The following is an 18,394-nucleotide window of genomic DNA, read 5'->3' on the forward strand; positions in this document are numbered from 1 at the left end:
CACGCGCTTCATACTAAACATGGACACCAGATTGAAACAGTGTCAGTCGAGACAGTATAAGTCACTCACTGCCATTACTTTGCTTTTCCGTCGCCTAATCTCTCCCTCTGCAAGGAGTATAACTCTGCTTTGTTGCACGCTCTTCTGCATTTGTCTTGGTTGTCATTTCCCTGTCTCTTTCATTTTTCATTGCTTTTTTATCTTCTCTTTTGCAAGGGGAAACGAATTACGCACTGCTGAAGCTTTAGCCATGAATGGTGCGGTGACTACCGGCAAGGAGAAGCTGGTGGTGGAGGTGATAGCGGCTCATAACTTGATGCCCAAAGACGGTGAAGGGTCATCTTCGCCTTTTGTGGAGGTTGAGTTTGAGAGCCAAAGGCGTCGGACTCAAGTCAAAAGGAAAGACTTGAACCCCATTTGGAATGAGAAGCTTGTGTTTCATATCAACGACGTTGCTGATCTTCCTTACAGGGCTGTTGAGGTTAATGTTTTCAACGAGAGGAGGTCGAGTAACAGCAGGAATTTTCTCGGGAAAGTGAGGGTTTCTGGTTCCAGTATTGCTAAAGAAGGCGAAGAAGGTCCCCAAATGTATACCCTTGATAAAAGAAGCTTGTTTTCTCACATAAGAGGAGAAATAACCTTAAAGCTTTACGTTTCAAAGAGGGAGGAAGTTAAAGAGGCGGGGATTGATAACAATGGGATGATGTTTTCCAGTTCGGCTCCTGTTTCCTCATCGGGGTTTTCAAAGAAGAAGAATGTTCACCAACAGAACCCAGCTTTGGTGGTGCAACAACAACAGCTGGTCCAAGATAACAAGCCAACAATGCAGGGTCAAAACCATGCAAAACCTGTAGAGCCAAACCCAGGTGAGTTAAAGCCTGTTGTGATAACTACTGGGTCCTGGTCCCGCAGTCCCCGTCGCTGCCTCAGGAGGCGGCGTTGTTGGTGGTGGTGCCGGTGCTGGGTTGAATCTTTTCTCAAATGGGTCTAATGAGTTTTCACTAAAGGAGACTAGACCCCACCTTGGTGGTGGTCCTTTGAACAAGGACAAAACTAGTTCAACATATGACCTTGTTGAACAAATGCAGTATCTTTACGTTAGAGTAGTGAAAGCTAGAGGTGTTTCTTTCTTCGGTGGTGGTGGTGAGATTGTGGCTGAAGTCAAGCTAGGGAACTATAGAGGTGTCACCAAGAGGGTCAGTTTAAACCATGCTGATTGGGACCAAGTTTTCGCCTTTTCTAAAGATTGTATACAGTCATCAACGGTGGAAGTTGTTGTTAAAGAAGGTAACAACGATGATTATTTGGGTCGAGTTTGGTTCGATTTAAATGAAGTCCCCAGGAGGGTTCCTCCGGATAGTCCTTTGGCACCGCAATGGTACCGAATGGAAGACAAGAAAGGAGATAAGTCCAAAGGGGAAGTCATGGTTTCCATATGGTTTGGGACTCAGGCTGATGAGGCCTTTGCTGAGGCTTGGCACTCAAAGGCAGCAAATGTTCATTTTGATGGGCTTTGCTCTATTAAGTCCAAGGTTTATTTGTCACCAAAGCTTTGGTATTTGAGGGTATCAGTGATTGAAGCACAAGATGTTTTGGGTGAAAAGGGGTCAACTTTATTGAGGTACCCTGAGCTCTCAGCTAAAGTCCAGGTGGGGAATCAAGTCTCAAGGACTAGAATTTCAAGTGTTAGTCCCAACAGAAGCTTATCCAATCCGTTTTGGAATGAAGATTTCTTGTTTGTAGTTGCAGAGCCATTTGAGGATTACCTGTTGCTGACTGTTGAGGATCGAGTTGGCCCTGGGCGGGACGAGGTTGTAGGCAGAGTATTGCTTCCCGTGGCTGCTGTCGAAAGAAGAACCGATGACAGACAAGTGGTTTCTAGGTGGTTTAATCTTGATAACCATTTTGGCAGCACCACTGAGGCTAAGCTTGTGATGGGATTTGGTTCGAGAATTCATCTTCGGGTCTCACTTGACGGAGGATACCATGTTCTGGATGAGGCCACTATGTATAGCAGTGATGTTAGGCCAACTTCAAAACAGCTATGGAAGCCTCACATTGGTGTACTCGAAATGGGGATCTTGGGTGCAACAGGACTTATGCCAGTGAAAATCAAGGAAGGAAAAGGTGGCACCGCTGATGCTTATTGTGTTGCCAAGTACGGTCAGAAATGGGTAAGGACCCGAACTGTGGTTGATAGCTTGTCCCCGAAATGGAATGAGCAATACACTTGGGAAGTTTTCGATCCTTGCACGGTTATTACCATTGGTGTGTTTGACAACTGTCGCACTGATAAAAACATCATTACTAACGGTGTTCCTCGTGACTCTCGGATTGGGAAGGTTAGAATCCGGCTATCAACGCTTGAGTCCGATCGAGTTTATACTCATTCATATCCACTCCTCATGCTGCATACATCTGGTGTCAAGAAAATGGGTGAGCTTCATTTAGCTGTGCGTTTTTCTTGTGCTAACATGGGAAACATGCTGCATATGTATACGTTACCTTTGCTACCAAAGATGCATTATATACAACCTTTGAGTGTGAATCGAATGGAGAGCCTAAGGTACCAAGCTATGAATGTGGTGTCATCCCGGCTAAGCAGAGCGGAGCCACCGTTGGGGCGTGAGGTTGTTGAGTACATGCTTGATCATGACTCCCATATGTGGAGCATGAGAAGGAGCAAAGCTAACTTTTTCAGACTAATGAGTGTGATCTCTGGTCTGGTTGTCATGAGCCGGTGGTTAGAGTCTATGCGAAATTGGACCAAGCCAGTGTACTCATCCTTGTTTGTTGCAGCCTTTCTCTTATTAGTTTCACTACCCGAGCTCATCATCCCCGCATCCCTGCTTTACATGGCCACCATGGGACTATGGCGATACAGGTTCCGACCTCGTCATCCGCCCCACATGGACACTCGACTGTCCCATGCCGAGAGTGTTTATCCAGATGAACTTGACGAGGAATTCGATTCATTCCCGACTGGCCGAAGCGCAGATGTGGTCAAAATGCGGTACGATAGGCTACGGAGTGTGGCAGGAAGGATTCAAACGGTGGTGGGAGACATGGCAACACAAGGGGAAAGGTTCCAAGCATTGCTGAGCTGGAGAGATCCAAGGGCCACATTCTTGTTTGTGATAATCTGCTTGTTTGCAGCCGTGGGATTCTATGCAGTGCCATTCAAGGTGATGGTGGCATTATGGGGAATGTATGCGTTGAGGCCCCCAAGATTCCGAAGCAAGTTGCCATCTCGGGCATTGAGTTTCTTCAGGAGGTTGCCTACAAAAGCAGATAGTTTGCTGTAAGAAAGTAAAAGCATAGTGGGGATGAAATATTTTGAACTATAGTTTTAGGATTTTAAGGTCCCTTGGGTATTGGACATTAGGATTTAGTGATGTCTTTTTAAGGATGTGTTTTTATTTTGTCCTCAAGACTCATCCCATATGATGTTTTTATGCTTTATATTCCATTGTTTTTGTGTTGCATACATTAGTTCCAAATACATTTAAAGAAACAAAATGGACTGCTAAACCATTGATTTGATTCTTCTGCTGTGGCACAGTCATTTGGATTCCATCGCCACTACTAACATACATTGACATTCCAACCTCTGACATCTTTTTTCACTTCCCTGCAAAGTACAACAGCATTTGAAATATGCATTATATTTTTGGATAATCTATACATTTAATCACCCAATTATTATTTTGATTTTGTTTTGGTTGCTTAATTGTGTATTTTTCAAAATCTTAACTAATATTACGTTTTGATTTCATTTTTATCATTATCGTTAAAAAATTATTTAATATCTTCACTAACCTTATTAAAAAATGTAACGTGGTAAATAAATAATTTAATATTGTTTTTCCTAAAAATGAAGTAATATAAATAAATTACAAAAAGTTTTTTTTGGATTTTTATTTGAAAATTAAAAATATATAAAAATTGATAATTATCAAATATATTTGTGAATAATTAAGATACACAAATATTTTTTTTATTTATACATTTTAGATTTTCTTTAATAAATTTTCAAGATTTTATTATTTTCTATATTTTGCGAACTTGAAAAAAGTATATGAAAGTACTAATAATAATAAACTTTGTGAAATAATAATAATATTAGTTGTTAAGGTGAAAGCTAACAAAAATAATAATAATTTGAGAAGTAAAAGTTTCAATCTCGGAGCCTTTGCGTTTTCACCTTTCAAAACCATCATCCATATCGTCACATATTTATGGTCTTTTTTCTAATAAAGGGTATAGCACAAGGGTCTTAATCTTGTGATCGTGAGATCGAGTTTCACTGAGGTCAATTCATAACGGAGGTCTTTCACAGAAGCTGTTCTCAACCTGACGTTGGGGGCAGCCTACTACCCCACCTCTCCCTTATCCCACCCATTACATATTGGAATAGGATCATCTAAATTTTTCTAATAAAGGGTACCTGATGCTTTTGAACTTTCGGTATAAATTTTTTTATTGGTCTTCTTTTTGGTATGGAATTCTACATGATTTCTTGATTGGTTGTTTTTTTCGATATGCGGTTTCTTCGTTTGTTTTTATATGACGTTTCTTTGGTTGTCGGATATCTGTGCTAGGTGGAATTGCAGTTAAGGAAAGATCAATTTTTCATTCGTCCGTTTTAAATATACTTTAGATTTTTCTTTTATATATTTAGTGTTCGAAGACATTGGAATGATCCATTTTTGTATATCATTGTTTCGAACTGTTGAGGGTATAACTAGTGTTTTTTTTTAAACCACTTCAGGGAACTGATGACTGTTTGTTTAGGGATCTTCATGGCCTTTCTATATTAGACATTAGTCTTTTGTAATGGCTTTTAGCCCCTCTCACTAAAAAAAAATGGGTAAAAAATCAATAGCTAAATTACAGTTCAAAGCCAAATTTAGGGGCAAAAAGGTACATTAAACCAATAAAAACATTGAAGCGGAGGACGGGTTTACCTTTCACAAGAAAAAAATGGAGGCAGTGATATTGCGATGAGAATTATCATCCACAGGCAAACAAACACCACCGATTCCCATATAAATTGATTTGATTCGTTGCAAATCTGAATCAAACAGAGCTTTAATAGACGTTTTGTCCATTTTTTCCCCTCTCAACTTAAAAAAAATCATCTTCTAAAAATAACCTTTTGTTTTCATAAATGGCTACAGTAGGCCAAGTTATCACTTGCAAAGGTACATGCTTTTTATCTCGTATTCGTTTTCCGATGATACATTTGCTAGTTGTTTTGAAACCCTAATGGTTATATCGTGGATGCGGTTTGTTATTGTGAAGCTGCGGTGGCTTATGAACCCAACAAGCCGCTGGTCATCGAGGATGTCCAGGTGGCTCCGCCGCAAGCCGGAGAAGTTCGGATCAAGGTTCTCTTCACTGCTCTCTGCCGCACTGATGCCTACACTTGGAGCGGAAAGGTTTTTCCTCTTCTTTTTTTTTAATTGCATTTTCTGATTTCTATGTATAAGTAGTTTATTCCCAACAATTTAAAGAAAAACGATTGCATTATTAATTTTCTAATCTATATTAGGAAGATTCAATGCTAAATTGTAGTATTTTGCTGACCCTGTAACTCTATTCTTCCTTTTGAATAAGAAAGATGTCTATAATGTTATGCTATGTTCATTTCACTTTTTTTTTTTGAAATGTGAGATTGGAGTGTTTCAATTGATGTGAATATATATATATATATATATATATATATCTTCCCCTATCAGTGTCAGTGATAATTCTTAATCTAATCAAATTCAATTTTTTTTAACTCTTTTTGCTATTGCCAATTCCACCGCTTAGTTCTGATGTTTAACATGCTCTGTTTCCCTTGTAAGGACCCTGAGGGCCTATTCCCATGCATTCTTGGTCATGAGGCTGCGGGGTAGGTTGTTCTTTCTTTCTTTCTCATTGCTTATAGTTTATGACCTTTTTGATTGTTGTAGAGGGAGGTTTGTTTGAAATTTTCACCACAGGATTGTAGAAAGCGTCGGTGAAGATGTAACTGAAGTTCAATCAGGTGATCATGTTATCCCTTGTTATCAGGCAGAGTGTAGAGAATGCAAGTTTTACAAATCAGGGAAGACAAACTTATGGGGAAAAGTCAGGATGGCCACTGGGGCTGGAGTCATGATGAATGATCGCAAGAGCCGTTTCTCGATAAATGGAAAGCCAATCTTCCATTTCATGGGTACCTCAACTTTTAGCCAGTACACCGTCGTACATGATGTTAGTGTTGCAAAGATTGATCCACAAGCTCCCTTGGAAAAAGTATGCCTTCTTGGATGTGGTGTTCCAACTGGTAGGGTTTGTTAACTTTCTCATTGTTTGAGGAATTTGGAATTCCATATGTGATTATCTAGGCGGATATCAATTCCAGTTTTTATTTGACAATATATATGTTCGGTTTTATAAACGTGAGCCGCACATTTTGCAAAAAACTTTCATATTTATATTGATACTTTGTGTTGCTAGGACTTGGAGCAGTGTGGAACACAGCCAAAGTTGAACCAGGGGCTATTGTTGCTATATTTGGCCTTGGGACTGTTTGTCTTGCGGTATGTGTCAAATAGTCATCTCATAATTTATATAGACTGTTTATTATGAGTTTCCGGGCATCTTTTGGCTGTCTGTTCAAGATGTTTGTTATTGCTACCGTTGTTTTATTTGTGGTGTCAGATGTTGAATTGTTTATTTACCAATTCTTTTTATCACAATGTTGCAGGTTGCCGAGGGTGCAAAATCAGCTGGTGCCTTGAGAATTATTGGCGTAGATATTGACAGCAAAAAGTTTGATCTAGGTAAGAAATTTACAAATAATAATGCTCAAAGTATTTGATGAATATTAATGAGATATTCAGTAAACATTCTTGAATGAGAATTGTGAAATCAATTATGCAATTTGCTAGAAAGTGGTAGGTTAATGTCTTGTTTACCTTTTTTTGTAATAAGTAACGTTTTACTGATATTTCTGCATGCTTATATCTATGATTTTGTAATCACAGTTTTGAGTGCATTGGAAATGTCTCCGTCATGAGGGCTGCTTTAGAATGCTGTCACAAGGTAATTACTGTGCTTTAAATAACAGAACAGTAATGCATATGTAAACTGTTGAGCACTTCTAATGGAACCTGAAAAACTTTCAGGGCTGGGGAACATCAGTCATCATCGGCGTTGCAGCATCAGGTCAGGAGATATCTACTCGTCCTTTCCAATTGGTGACTGGTCGTGTTTGGAAAGGGACTGCTTTTGGTGGTTTCAAGAGCCGTTCCCAAGTGCCTTGGCTTGTGGACAAGTACATGAAGAAGGTAAACATAGGCTGTATGCATTTTATATTTAAATCTGTTGTAAAAGCAGTTTCTTTTTATCAAACTCCTCTTCCTATTGCAGGAAATCAAAATCGATGAGTATATTACCCACAGTTTGACCATTGGAGAGATTAACAAGGCATTTGATCTGATGCATGAAGGGGGTTGCCTCCGATGTGTGCTGAAGATGCACGTTTGAGGCCATGTGTGAACCGAAGGGGTGACCTGTGAAGAACTTTCATGCTTGTCCATTATCTGGAATAGGTATGTGCCCTATTGCCATTTTATTTACAACTAGAAACTAGAATGTGTTGGAAAAAACTGCTTCTAAAGCCTAGTATTTCGACCTCTTGGAAATGTTTGCTTTATCATGTTAAAAGAGAAACTACGACGATGGAGGTTTATGCATGAATAATATCATTTGCATTATGGCGTTGATCAGTAACTTTAATTTCCTTCTTTTATTGTTTCCTTGGTTATGTTTTGATTTGATTCATCGCTGTTCATCTTTTGTTTTGAATTATACCCGAAAGCAGATTTCCCCGACCATGAGAGCCAACCCCATCTCTTTCTTTTCTTTTGGTTTAAATGCATCACTTGCATGGAATTATTCATGTTACACATGTTTCAGTCAAATTTACACAGAAACTTATTCCTGAAAACATATTCATTTATCCATAGAAAATTCACTCTTGTCGGCCCTGCTTGCATCTTTTATTGGCAGCCACCAGGTTGTTTTTCATTTTAGACGTCATTTGAACCTGCTTTTGCTCTTTCCTTGGCAACAAGTTCACTGCCACCAAAATTTCCAACGTAGCAAACAAGATTAGCAAGCAAGAAAAATAGCTTTACGTAAATTAGGGTCGGAGAAACAGACCGGAGAAAGCGAGCGAGTGTTGAAGCTTCAATGAGATGTCCATGTTCCCGGGCTTTCAAGATATTGAACATGAGAGCCATCTTGATTTGAGTCCTGGCTGTTTGTTTCATCAACATTTCTGTTTCGGCTCTCAGTCGGTCGCCTTGTCTTTCCATCTCTGCAAACTTGGCTCTTATTTTCCTTTGCTCCTCTCTCAAGCATTCGCCATTTTCCTTTTCCTTTTCCTTTTCGATCTTCTCTTTCACTTGTTTCGTTCGCTGCTTCATCTTTCTTGGCGCCATGAAAGTATCAGAAAGATTTGAAATATTTATACACACCCACGCAGTGTCGAGTGATATCGCGCGATTGAAGCAAGTTGAAGTGAAATATGGTATCGAGTGCGTGCAAAGCTCAGAAAGACGGACGATTTACAAACCGTGGGCTTTATAAGTGCAGCGGCCCCTAGTATATTATCCATGTTGCTTGATTTTTTATATTTAAAAATATAATAAAATCATATAATAAAATATTAAAAATCACTTTATTATTTCAATTAATGAGATCAATAGAAATTAATAATCAACAATAAGAATTTATTAATTTATAATTGAATATTAAAAATATAATTTAAATAATTTATTAATGTATGCATACATTTTAACTAATTTTTAAAATGATCTTGTTATAATTCACTTCAAGTTTTTGAATTCAAATATGCAATAATTAATTTCATCGACACCATTATTTTTAATACTATCAGAATCAATTTCATCAAGCATTGAAATAGACCCTCAATCAAAGACGTACAGTAAGAGAATTGGTTTTGGCATCAAGCCTAAAAACCGTACTTTTCAATGCAATTTCTGGGTTCAACTAGACATTAATTTGATCGGTGAAATTATAATTAGCGTAAAGTATATAAATGGTCACTGAACTTTTCAGATGCTTGCATTTAGGTCCCCTAGCTTTTAAAACTTACAATACAGTCACCAAACGTTTAGTTCGTTTGCAATATGGTCCCTGACGTAATGGTCATTTCACTACCGTTAGGGTAAATTTTATAAATGGTCACTGAACTTTTCAGGCACTTGTATTTAGGTCCCCCAACTTTTAAAACTTGCAACACAATCATCAATTACATTCTAAACCCCAAATTCCAAAATGCTTCAATTACATTCTAAACCTCAAATTCCAAAAATACTTCAATTACATGCCCAACCTCAAATTCATAATCCATTCTCAAAATCTTCCATAACAAATTGAACTTGAAGCAACAACCCTAAACCCTCAAAACATAACCCTAAATGATAAACTTTCTCAACTTAAAATCGAGTTAAAAAATTTCAAGTTAAAATCGAATTGTAAAATACAACTCGAATATCTCAAAATTTTTAGTAATTAGTGGATTAATTTTTAAGTTTGAGTCAAGTCCCTTGACTCTGTATGATATATGTATATCACATATGAAAAAAATATAAAGAAATATATGTATTGTATATGGTTAAAAAACTATTTAAATTAGAATCAAATAATATTATAGTATTATAAATATTTATAATTAAATTAAAACAGAAACTCAAAAATTCAATTCAATTCGACTTGATTTAAATTTTATAAACTCAAATCGAAAAAATTTCGAGTCAACTATTTTATAAACTGAAATGAATTAGAATCAAATAATATTATAATATGATAAATATTTATAATTAAATTTAAACATAAACTCGAAAATTTAATTCAATTCGACTTGATTTAAATTTTATAAACTCAAATCGAAAAGATTTTGAGTCAACTATTTTATAAACTGAATTGAGTATTTAGGTCCAACATAACCCTAAATCCAACATAATCATTTATTGTTCACTTATAATCAGTTAATTTTTTTTTGAAATGATTATGTTTTGAGGGTTTAGGGTTGTTACTTCAAGTTCAGTTTGTTGTGGTAGATTTTGAGAATGGATTATGAATTTTGGGGTTGGCATATAATTGGAGTATTTTAGAATTTGAGGTTTAGAATGTAATTGAAGTATTTTGGATTTTGGGGTTTAGAATGTAATTGACGAATGTGTTGTAAGTTTTAAAAGTTGAGAGACCTAAATGCAAGCACCTGAAAAGTTCAGTGACCATTTATATAATTTACCCTAATGGCAGTGAAACGACCATTACGTCGGGGACCATATTGCAAACGAACTAAATTTTTGGTGATTGTATTGTAAGTTTTAAAAGTTGATAGACCAAAATGCAAGCATCTGAAAAGTTTAGTGACCATTTATATACTTTACCCTTATAATTATAAAAGAGCCGTATATATTTTTTATAATTTGATATATTAAGTTGGGTTCATCTCAAGCTCCTGTATGGTACCTATTCGAGTTTAGTTTGACCCAATTTTATTTATAATATAAATTTTAAATTTTATTTAAATTTACTTCACCACTCATAGTGCTAGTTGCCTAGTTCAAGGTCTTGTTTTACAGTTATTTATATACGTCTGATAACTGTAAAACATTTGATAACTATAAACATCTGGTATCTGAAAATCATCTGATAACTATAAATATTTTATAACTGAAAATCATATGATAACTGTAAATATCATATTTGGGCAGTTCATACCCAAAATCATTCATAAAGCTTGATGAAAAAAATATTATAGAAATATTTCATAATGAAAATTTATAAATCATACTGGAAAATAAAATGAGGTTGACTTATCGCAAGTCGTCCTCAATCAGAGTAATTAAATAAATAAACTAGACTCATTTGAACAATTTACTTATAAATAAAATATAAACCTCACTAAGCTTTAAAAATTGCCTCCACTACACAATTTATTAAAATTTCATATTCTGGCAGTTTGCACTACCTTCAAAAAAATATTATTTTGTATTAATATATATATTGAAAAATTATTCCATTTGCACCATTGAAAACTAGACTCAAATAAAAATTTAATCATATAAGACACTTTGTCTAGTTCCACTTGTACAATTTATAGCAAATTTTCGAAGTTGACTGACAGAAGTTGCTTTGGACAGAATCTGTTATCCTGTTTTCTTACCTATCATTGATTAAAAATTTATATCTTTTTGTCTACTTCTCGAAATCAATTTACGTTTGTTCGAAATGAAACTAAATTGATAGAATAATCCAATGGTATGCTATTCATCCTCTAATCATTTTTGTAGAATTTTTGATGATTTTCTAAACTTAGTGTTTAAAACATAATTTCTAGACATATTTTACAAATTAGTGTCCTAGACTTGTTCACTAGTTCTATTAGCTTACTAAATAAACATATAAACTTGAATCACACTTCACATAATACTAAGAGTCACTTCTTAACGTAACTTTGATACTAGTTCATCGTAAGCCGATGTTTGGTTGAAACATATATACAAATGAAATGTACTCACCTTTGCCTCGCTATCAAATATTCTCCACGATAATTTTCTCGACCCTAGACTTTTTCCTTCCCTTTCAAGCTACTTGAATCACTAAATTTACCGTGGGTTGACGACGTCATATAATAACATAGATAGTCAAACTATTCGTTAGTATCGAACTAACATAGTCTAAACTTAAATATAAAATTTGATAAAAATAAATCTGATACTTAAAATGATATAAAATTAAATCGTACTTCTATCGTAATTTCAAACTTCTCAAAATATTCCTTAAATTCCATGAATATTTCGTTTCACTATAAACTCTTCAACTTTTACTAATTTCATAATCTAACCACTTATTATGATTTTTTTTAGAATTCGTATCAACATTCCTATTTAATCCATAATGACCCTTCACCATTATGATCATTTCACATTAATCACATAAAATTTCCAGCACCTCAATAAAATATTCAAATCAACACTTAAACATTCAAAAGCTTGCAATTTCATCATAAACTTTCTTAGAGTTTTCAAATTCAACCACACATCTAAATAAACTTAGAATTAAATCTCAACGTTAGAATTAAACCCAAAAATCAGAATATTAAATAAATTTCCAGCATTACAATAATTTACTCAAATGATACTTCCACATTTAATAAACTTAAAATCAAGTCCCCATAATATTTAGACTTTTCGAATTCTACCCTCAAATTTTATCAAAATTGAAATTTGGTTCCAAACAACTTTCCAACATTTTCAACTATAAAAAATCAGCATTAACCCTTCAAATATTACATTCTTGCAATAATATCCCACAATTCTCAAAACTTGTATATTAACCCTTTTACTAACTCAAGGCTCCAAATTGATCTCCAAGTCACATATAACACTTCTAATATCAATTCTAGACCATAGGAAAATTTTCAATATTTTACTATTTTTCCCCAATTGTCGAATGTCACTATGATCATAAGACTAGTTTTTCATTCAATTCCAAGCATGAATTCAACTTCCTTACTTCAAATTCATACTACTCTAATCAACACAACATCTAATTGAACTAAAATCCAACCAAGCACCAAAACCCTAATTAGGCCAAATGCTTTAAATCATTCTACATTGGATTTTAAACATCATACATGCTTGAAAATTAATCTCCAACATAAAAAACATAATAATCTTTCATTAATTCTTCAAACTCCAAAAACCTTACATAAACCCTAACCTTCAATCTCAACATATAAGCATCTTCACTATGAAATATTGGTACCAAATGATAGGGAATTGCATGTAGATTAATTCTCTAATTCATAACTTAGTCAAAAAATCAATCATGTAAGCTTAAAAATAAAAAATAAAATGTTTACCTTGGAAAAATGGTGGTTTCGGCCAACCTTGAAGAAGGAGCTGATTTTGTGCTAATTTTCTTGATTAATTTAGTATTTATTAACCTTGACACATGGCACTTTAATAATATAATTGAATTTAAAATTCAATTAATGAGAAATCTCAAAAATACCATTAATGAAACTTGATAATTACCAAATGCCATTGCATTATCTTAAATTAAAATATTCCTTAGTCAAAAATGAATCAACTTGACTTTGAATTTTCACTTTGTCCATGTATTTCCAACCATTTTCTAACATCCTTCAATTTTTCACAAAATTCCAGTTCGATTTAATTTCAATATCGAACTTTATCGCTTTTAACACAAATTCCGTACCGAAAATCTGATTCCCACAAAAACCTTGTTTTTGGCCAAACGGTTGATTTACGGGCTAAAATCTATAACTTTTCAAAATTATATTTTTGGTCCCTGACTTTTACAAAGTTTATACTTTATCCCTTAAACTTTCAAAACTTACACTTTAGTCACTATTCAAATTTTAGGGTATTACATCTTCTCTAAGGGATGTGTAGACTCGATGATGGGAATTCAAAGTGTATTAGAATGCTTTTATACTTGGTCGGGTTTAAGGCTTAATCTAGCCAAGTGTGTGGTTTATACTTTAGGGGTCCTTGTTGAGGTTCTTGATAGGATTGTGGGGAGTTTGGGGTTTAAGAAAGGGTGCCTCCCGGTTTAGTACCTTGGGGTTCCCCTTGTTACAAGGAAGCTCTCGGAGAAAGATTGCCAAAGACTGATCGAGAATGTGAAGGTTAGATTGGAGCATTGGGCTAATAGAAGACTCAATTTTGCTGGTAGGCTTCAATTAATCCGAATGGTGTTGTTTAGCATTGCTAACTTTTGGTGTTGACAATTCCTCCTCCCAAAAGTTATGGTGAATCGGGTTAATAAGCTTTGCATGCGATTCTTTTAGAAAGAAAAAGACAGAGCATGTATGGGGGCCAGTGTTGGATGGAATCATATTTGCACCCTTAAGTTAGAAGGTGGCTTAGGGTTGAAGGAACTAACTTGCTGGAATAATGCATGCTTTATTCAGTTGCTGAGGAAGTTGCTTGGTGCTAGGGGATCTTTGTGGGTTGATTGGGTTAGAACCTATGTTGTGAAGGATGATTGTGTGGAGTTTCCAGCCTTGAGGGGAGGTTAGTTGGAGCTTAAGGAAAATATTTTCCTTTAGGGGAGGCTGCTACTATTTTTAGTAATTTGGATAATTGCTTGGACGATTGTGATATGAGGCGGATTTAGGCTGAGCTCAGGGTCAAGGGAGCAAAGATCTCATGGCATCGATTGATTTGGTTCTCGATGCACGTTCCGAGACATGATATCAGTGTGGATGGCGCTACTTGACAAGCTGCCTACTCGTGATAGACTCCTCCATACGAGGATGAATGTGGTTGGGGTCTCGTGCTCATGTGTTCTTTGGCTTCCCTTTTCGGGTTTTGTTTGGGAGACTATTTTGACTATGTGTGGTGTCCATCGTCGAACGCTTGCCTGGTGGGAGTACGAGGTGGTATGGATGTGTTCTCATGTGCGAGGTAAGTCTGGCTCAACCACTCTTTTTAGGCTTTTTTGGAATGTTTTCATTTACTTTGTGTGGGTTGAAAGGAATATAAGATGTTTTGGAAATGTTATATTGACTGGTGACTGTATAGTGCATTCCATTAGGGAGGTTGTGCAAGCTAAATTTTATGGATAAATTAGGGATAGATTGAGCTCCCAACTGTGTATTGATTGGGGCGTGGTGAGATCAGTGCCTTGGTTTTTGTTAGGTATTCTTGAGATTGTAATATTCTTTGCTTTGGATAGAATATACACATTTTATCCACACACAAAATATTAAACGAGTTTAATGGTAAAATGAAAGTTTTTTTTTTCTTTTACTAAATTTGAACAATTGCAGTTAATGGCTAATAAAAATTGTAAACATAATAATATTTTATAATAAAAGACTCCCTTAGAAAAAGAAGTAAGCTTTTTTTCATTCGACAAAAAGAAAATATTATTGGCCACAAAAGATTTTTTAGACATCAAGTAGCAAACCCTTAACAAAACAAACGAAGCACCTCAAGGTGAAGTGCAGCAACAAAGATACGAAAAAAAACCAGACCATGCTAATTGACTTCATCACTCCCACATCAAACTTCAACCTTCAAGTTCTTCGTTTACATATATACCAAAACACTTGTATCACAAAATCCACCTGCATTTTTCATTTTTTACCGTCCTTCGAACTTGCTCTTTCCTTGGCCACAATTTCTCTGTCGTAGAAAACAAGGTTATCGGTTTCAGTTAACCACATTTACATGGGAAACGGAAATATATATATATAGTAGTAGTTTATAAAGGGAAGTGGGCTTAGAGAAACGAACCGAAGAAACATAGTGAGCTCAGCGGCTTCAATCAAGTCTCCACCTTCCCGAGCTTTCAAGATATTGAACATCAAAGCTATCTTCATCTGAGTCCTGGCTGTTTGTCTGATCATCATTTCAGTTTCTTCTTTCAGTCGATCGCATTGTCTTTCCATCTCTCCAAATTTCACTCTTGTTTCCCTTTGCTCCTCTCTCAAGCATTCGCCTTTTTCTTTTCTCTTCCCCATCTTTGGTTTCACTCGTTGGAACTGCACCCTCACTTTCATATCCTTCTCCTGTGCTGAAACCACCTGCAACTTCATCTTTCTTGGCGCCATGAAATGATTAAAACAGGTTTGGAAAGATAGGGTCGTTGATGATCACTGAAGTTCCATAATCTCCATTTAAATAACAAAACGAACCGCGTTATGGAAGAATCGGAGAAACGAGAATGACATAGTTTTAAGCGAGCATTGCAATGATTCGAAGTCATTGGGTTTCGAAGATAAATGAAAATGCTCAGAAGCTTTTGGGAAGGATCAGAGAAGCCGAATGCAATGACCAGATCAATATATATATATATAAAGAGAGTCGGGGAGAAGCTGATGAGAGACATTGGTGGTATGATCGGGGGGACTGGTATGGAAATCGCACGATCGTCGAACTGTTAACGCGCGATTGAAGATAGAGTTGACGTGAAATTTAAAAGGGTAAACTACGTGCTTAATACCTAAACTATTACTTTTTTCCTTTTTGGTACTCAGACTTTATTTTATTTTAAAACCATATCTAATGTTTAATTTAGGTTTCATTTTGATACACTGTTGTTAAAAACTTAATAGTAATGTTGACATGTTATCAAAAGATAATATCACATCACTATTGAAAAAAATAAAAAATATCACTTCAACAATTATGTTATTTTTTTAGACATAATGCAACAAAATAACCCTAACGTCATGTCAAATTTACTTGTATTGTTTTTTTGGAACATTTGATCATCGAACATTTATTTTTGGATTAAAAATAACCCACGCTGGATGAAAACCGTCAGTCAACTGACGGTCAACGCCGAGTGCTGACGTAGCTCGTACGCATAAAGGAGAAAGTTGATGTGGATATCCACGTCATCGAGATCGCTGACGTGGCACTACCACATCATTTTTTAAAATTTATTATTTATATTTTTATATTATTAATTCGAGCCCATCAGAGAGTAAAAATGATGAAATGCATGAAAGGGATTTGAACATGGGTCTCTTAAGTGTATTGCTTCTCATTTTGCCACCGCTAAGTTATTTGCTTAAGTAATAGATGAAACAAATTATATTTAATAAGATTCTTCCATCTGAATTTCATCAAAAAAACAAAACACGTGTTGTTATTCATAAACTAGGTTTTTCCTCAACCTTCTTTGTTAGATGTATCCCGATTCTTTCCTCGACCTTAGTTTTCCTTTTACCTCGATTATTCCCCAAATATTAGGGTTTATATCCCTAATTTAACGAATCGGTTCTCCTTTGATTCTATCTCCATCAAAATTAAACGAAGCATTTCATCTCGAATCGATTACACGGTTGAGTGGTAGGGACGGTGAGTTTATTTTTATTTTTTAAAAATTGATTGATTATTTTATTTAGTTAGGATAAATGTTGATCTTTTAATGAGTTTGTGGGGTTTTTTTTTCGAATTCTTTGTTAGATGTATGGGTTTAGTGTTGGGTTATTCATAAGCCTACAATTTTATTCGATTGTATGTGTTGTAATAGATTTTGAATTGGGTTTAGGGATTGATTTTTCTGTGAAGGTTTATGTTGGGATTTTAGAAACGAATTTTCAAAAAACAAATCAAACCCTAAACCCTAACAAAAATATCAAACCCTAAACCCAATTTAAAATATATTACAACACACACAATCAAATAAAGTTGTAGGCTTATGAACAACCCAACCCTAAATTCATACATCTAACAAAGAATTCGAAAAAAAACTCACAAACCCATTAAAATATCGACATTTATCCTAACTAAATAAAATAATCAAACAGTTTTTTAAAAAAATAAAATAATCAGAGAAGCCGAATGCAATGACCAGATCAATATATATATATATATATATATATATAAAAGAGACTTGGGGAGAAGCTGATGAGAGACATTGGTGGTATGATCGGGAGGGGAACTGGTATGGAAATCGCGCGATCGTCGAAGTGTTAACGCGCGATTGAATATAGAGTTGACGTGAAATTTAAAACGGTAAACTACGTGCTTAATACCTAAACTATTACTTTTTTCCTTTTTGGTACTTAATCTTTATTTTGTTTTAAAACCATACATAATGTTTAGTTTAGGTTTCATTTTGGTACAATGTTGTTAAAAACTTAATAGTAATGTTGACATGTCATCAGAAGATAATATCACATCACAATTGAAAAAATAAAAAATATCACTTCCACAATTCCGTTATTTTTTTAACGATGATAGTAGTTCTTACAAGCAATCTTCGGAAATACACATTTCATTACGTTTTACTTGAATTTATTTATTTTCTACATTGTTTGATTTTAATCGTAGTATACGATATAAATATAATTTTGAAATAAAGAAATATTTTTATTTAATAATTTTTAATATTCCAAACTAGTGAAGAATTTTTGTGGAGCATGTTTCACATAATGAATCAGATTTTATGTTCCACGGTATTGGACTTAAAACTATTGTCGTACATACATAGTCGATCGTCTCTTTTCTATTTTGTGTACGTTTTTATTAATGTTTATTAAGCAGCTGTTGATAGGGTCATGATGGATAGTGTCACCTGTAAAAATTTAAATTATTACATTTTTAAATATTTTATATTAATAATATTTTATTGCTTCTATAATTTATAAATTTATATTCTTTTAAAATTTTAAAAATTTAATTTCTTAATATAAAATTTTGCGTCTTCCATATTATTATTACCCTCAAATAAGTATTTTGCGTCTGTACATGTTATTACTACCGTCAGATAAGGTACTAAAGAAGTACACGATGACATGTTAGGAGTTGGTATTGGTTTGATTGTTTTA

General features: G+C 34.9%; 3 protein-coding genes and 1 pseudogene across 3 annotated transcripts; 2 read left to right on the plus strand and 2 right to left on the minus strand.

Moving 5' to 3' along the window:
• Positions 1-231: 231 nt before the first annotated feature.
• Positions 232-3,372, plus strand: LOC120188611 (FT-interacting protein 4). Its single transcript, XM_039192009.1, is given in 2 exon segments — positions 232-901; positions 903-3,372. Coding segments are annotated over 2 exon segments (3,054 nt in total). The 5' UTR covers positions 232-250; the 3' UTR covers positions 3,306-3,372.
• Positions 3,373-5,170: 1,798 nt separating this feature from the next.
• Positions 5,171-7,748, plus strand: LOC120188938 (annotated as a pseudogene).
• A 125-nt stretch (positions 7,749-7,873) lies between these two features.
• Positions 7,874-8,498, minus strand: LOC120188613. The gene is made up of 2 exons (XM_039192011.1): positions 8,200-8,498; positions 7,874-8,115 (listed from the first exon to the last, which is right to left on the minus strand). The coding sequence occupies exons 1-2, from the start codon at positions 8,478-8,480 to the stop codon at positions 8,067-8,069; spliced, it is 330 nt and encodes a 109-aa protein (XP_039047942.1). The 5' UTR covers positions 8,481-8,498; the 3' UTR covers positions 7,874-8,066.
• A 6,507-nt stretch (positions 8,499-15,005) lies between these two features.
• Positions 15,006-15,777, minus strand: LOC120188612. The gene is made up of 2 exons (XM_039192010.1): positions 15,348-15,777; positions 15,006-15,236 (listed from the first exon to the last, which is right to left on the minus strand). Exons 1-2 carry the CDS (start codon positions 15,662-15,664, stop codon positions 15,188-15,190), a joined length of 366 nt encoding a protein of 121 aa, XP_039047941.1. The 5' UTR covers positions 15,665-15,777; the 3' UTR covers positions 15,006-15,187.
• Between the last annotated feature and the right edge of the window lie 2,617 nt (positions 15,778-18,394).

This window comes from Hibiscus syriacus, unplaced genomic scaffold, assembly GCF_006381635.1.
Source record: "Hibiscus syriacus cultivar Baekdansim isolate YM2019G1 unplaced genomic scaffold, ASM638163v2 tig00116951_pilon, whole genome shotgun sequence".
Classification (NCBI taxonomy): domain Eukaryota; kingdom Viridiplantae; phylum Streptophyta; class Magnoliopsida; order Malvales; family Malvaceae; genus Hibiscus; species Hibiscus syriacus.

Bases quoted from the DNA above. Each gene is read 5' to 3' on its own strand.
- LOC120188613 (XM_039192011.1), bottom strand. From the start codon at position 8,480: ATGGCGCCAAGAAAGATGAAGCAGCGAACGAAACAAGTGAAAGAGAAG. The intron at 8,116-8,199 runs GTCTGTTTCTCC...TTTTGGTGGCAG, and splicing joins ACACTCGCTCGCTTTCTCCG to TGAACTTGTTGCCAAGGAAA.
- LOC120188612 (XM_039192010.1), bottom strand. From the start codon at position 15,664: ATGGCGCCAAGAAAGATGAAGTTGCAGGTGGTTTCAGCACAGGAGAAG. The intron at 15,237-15,347 runs GTTCGTTTCTCT...TTTCTACGACAG, and splicing joins GAGCTCACTATGTTTCTTCG to AGAAATTGTGGCCAAGGAAA.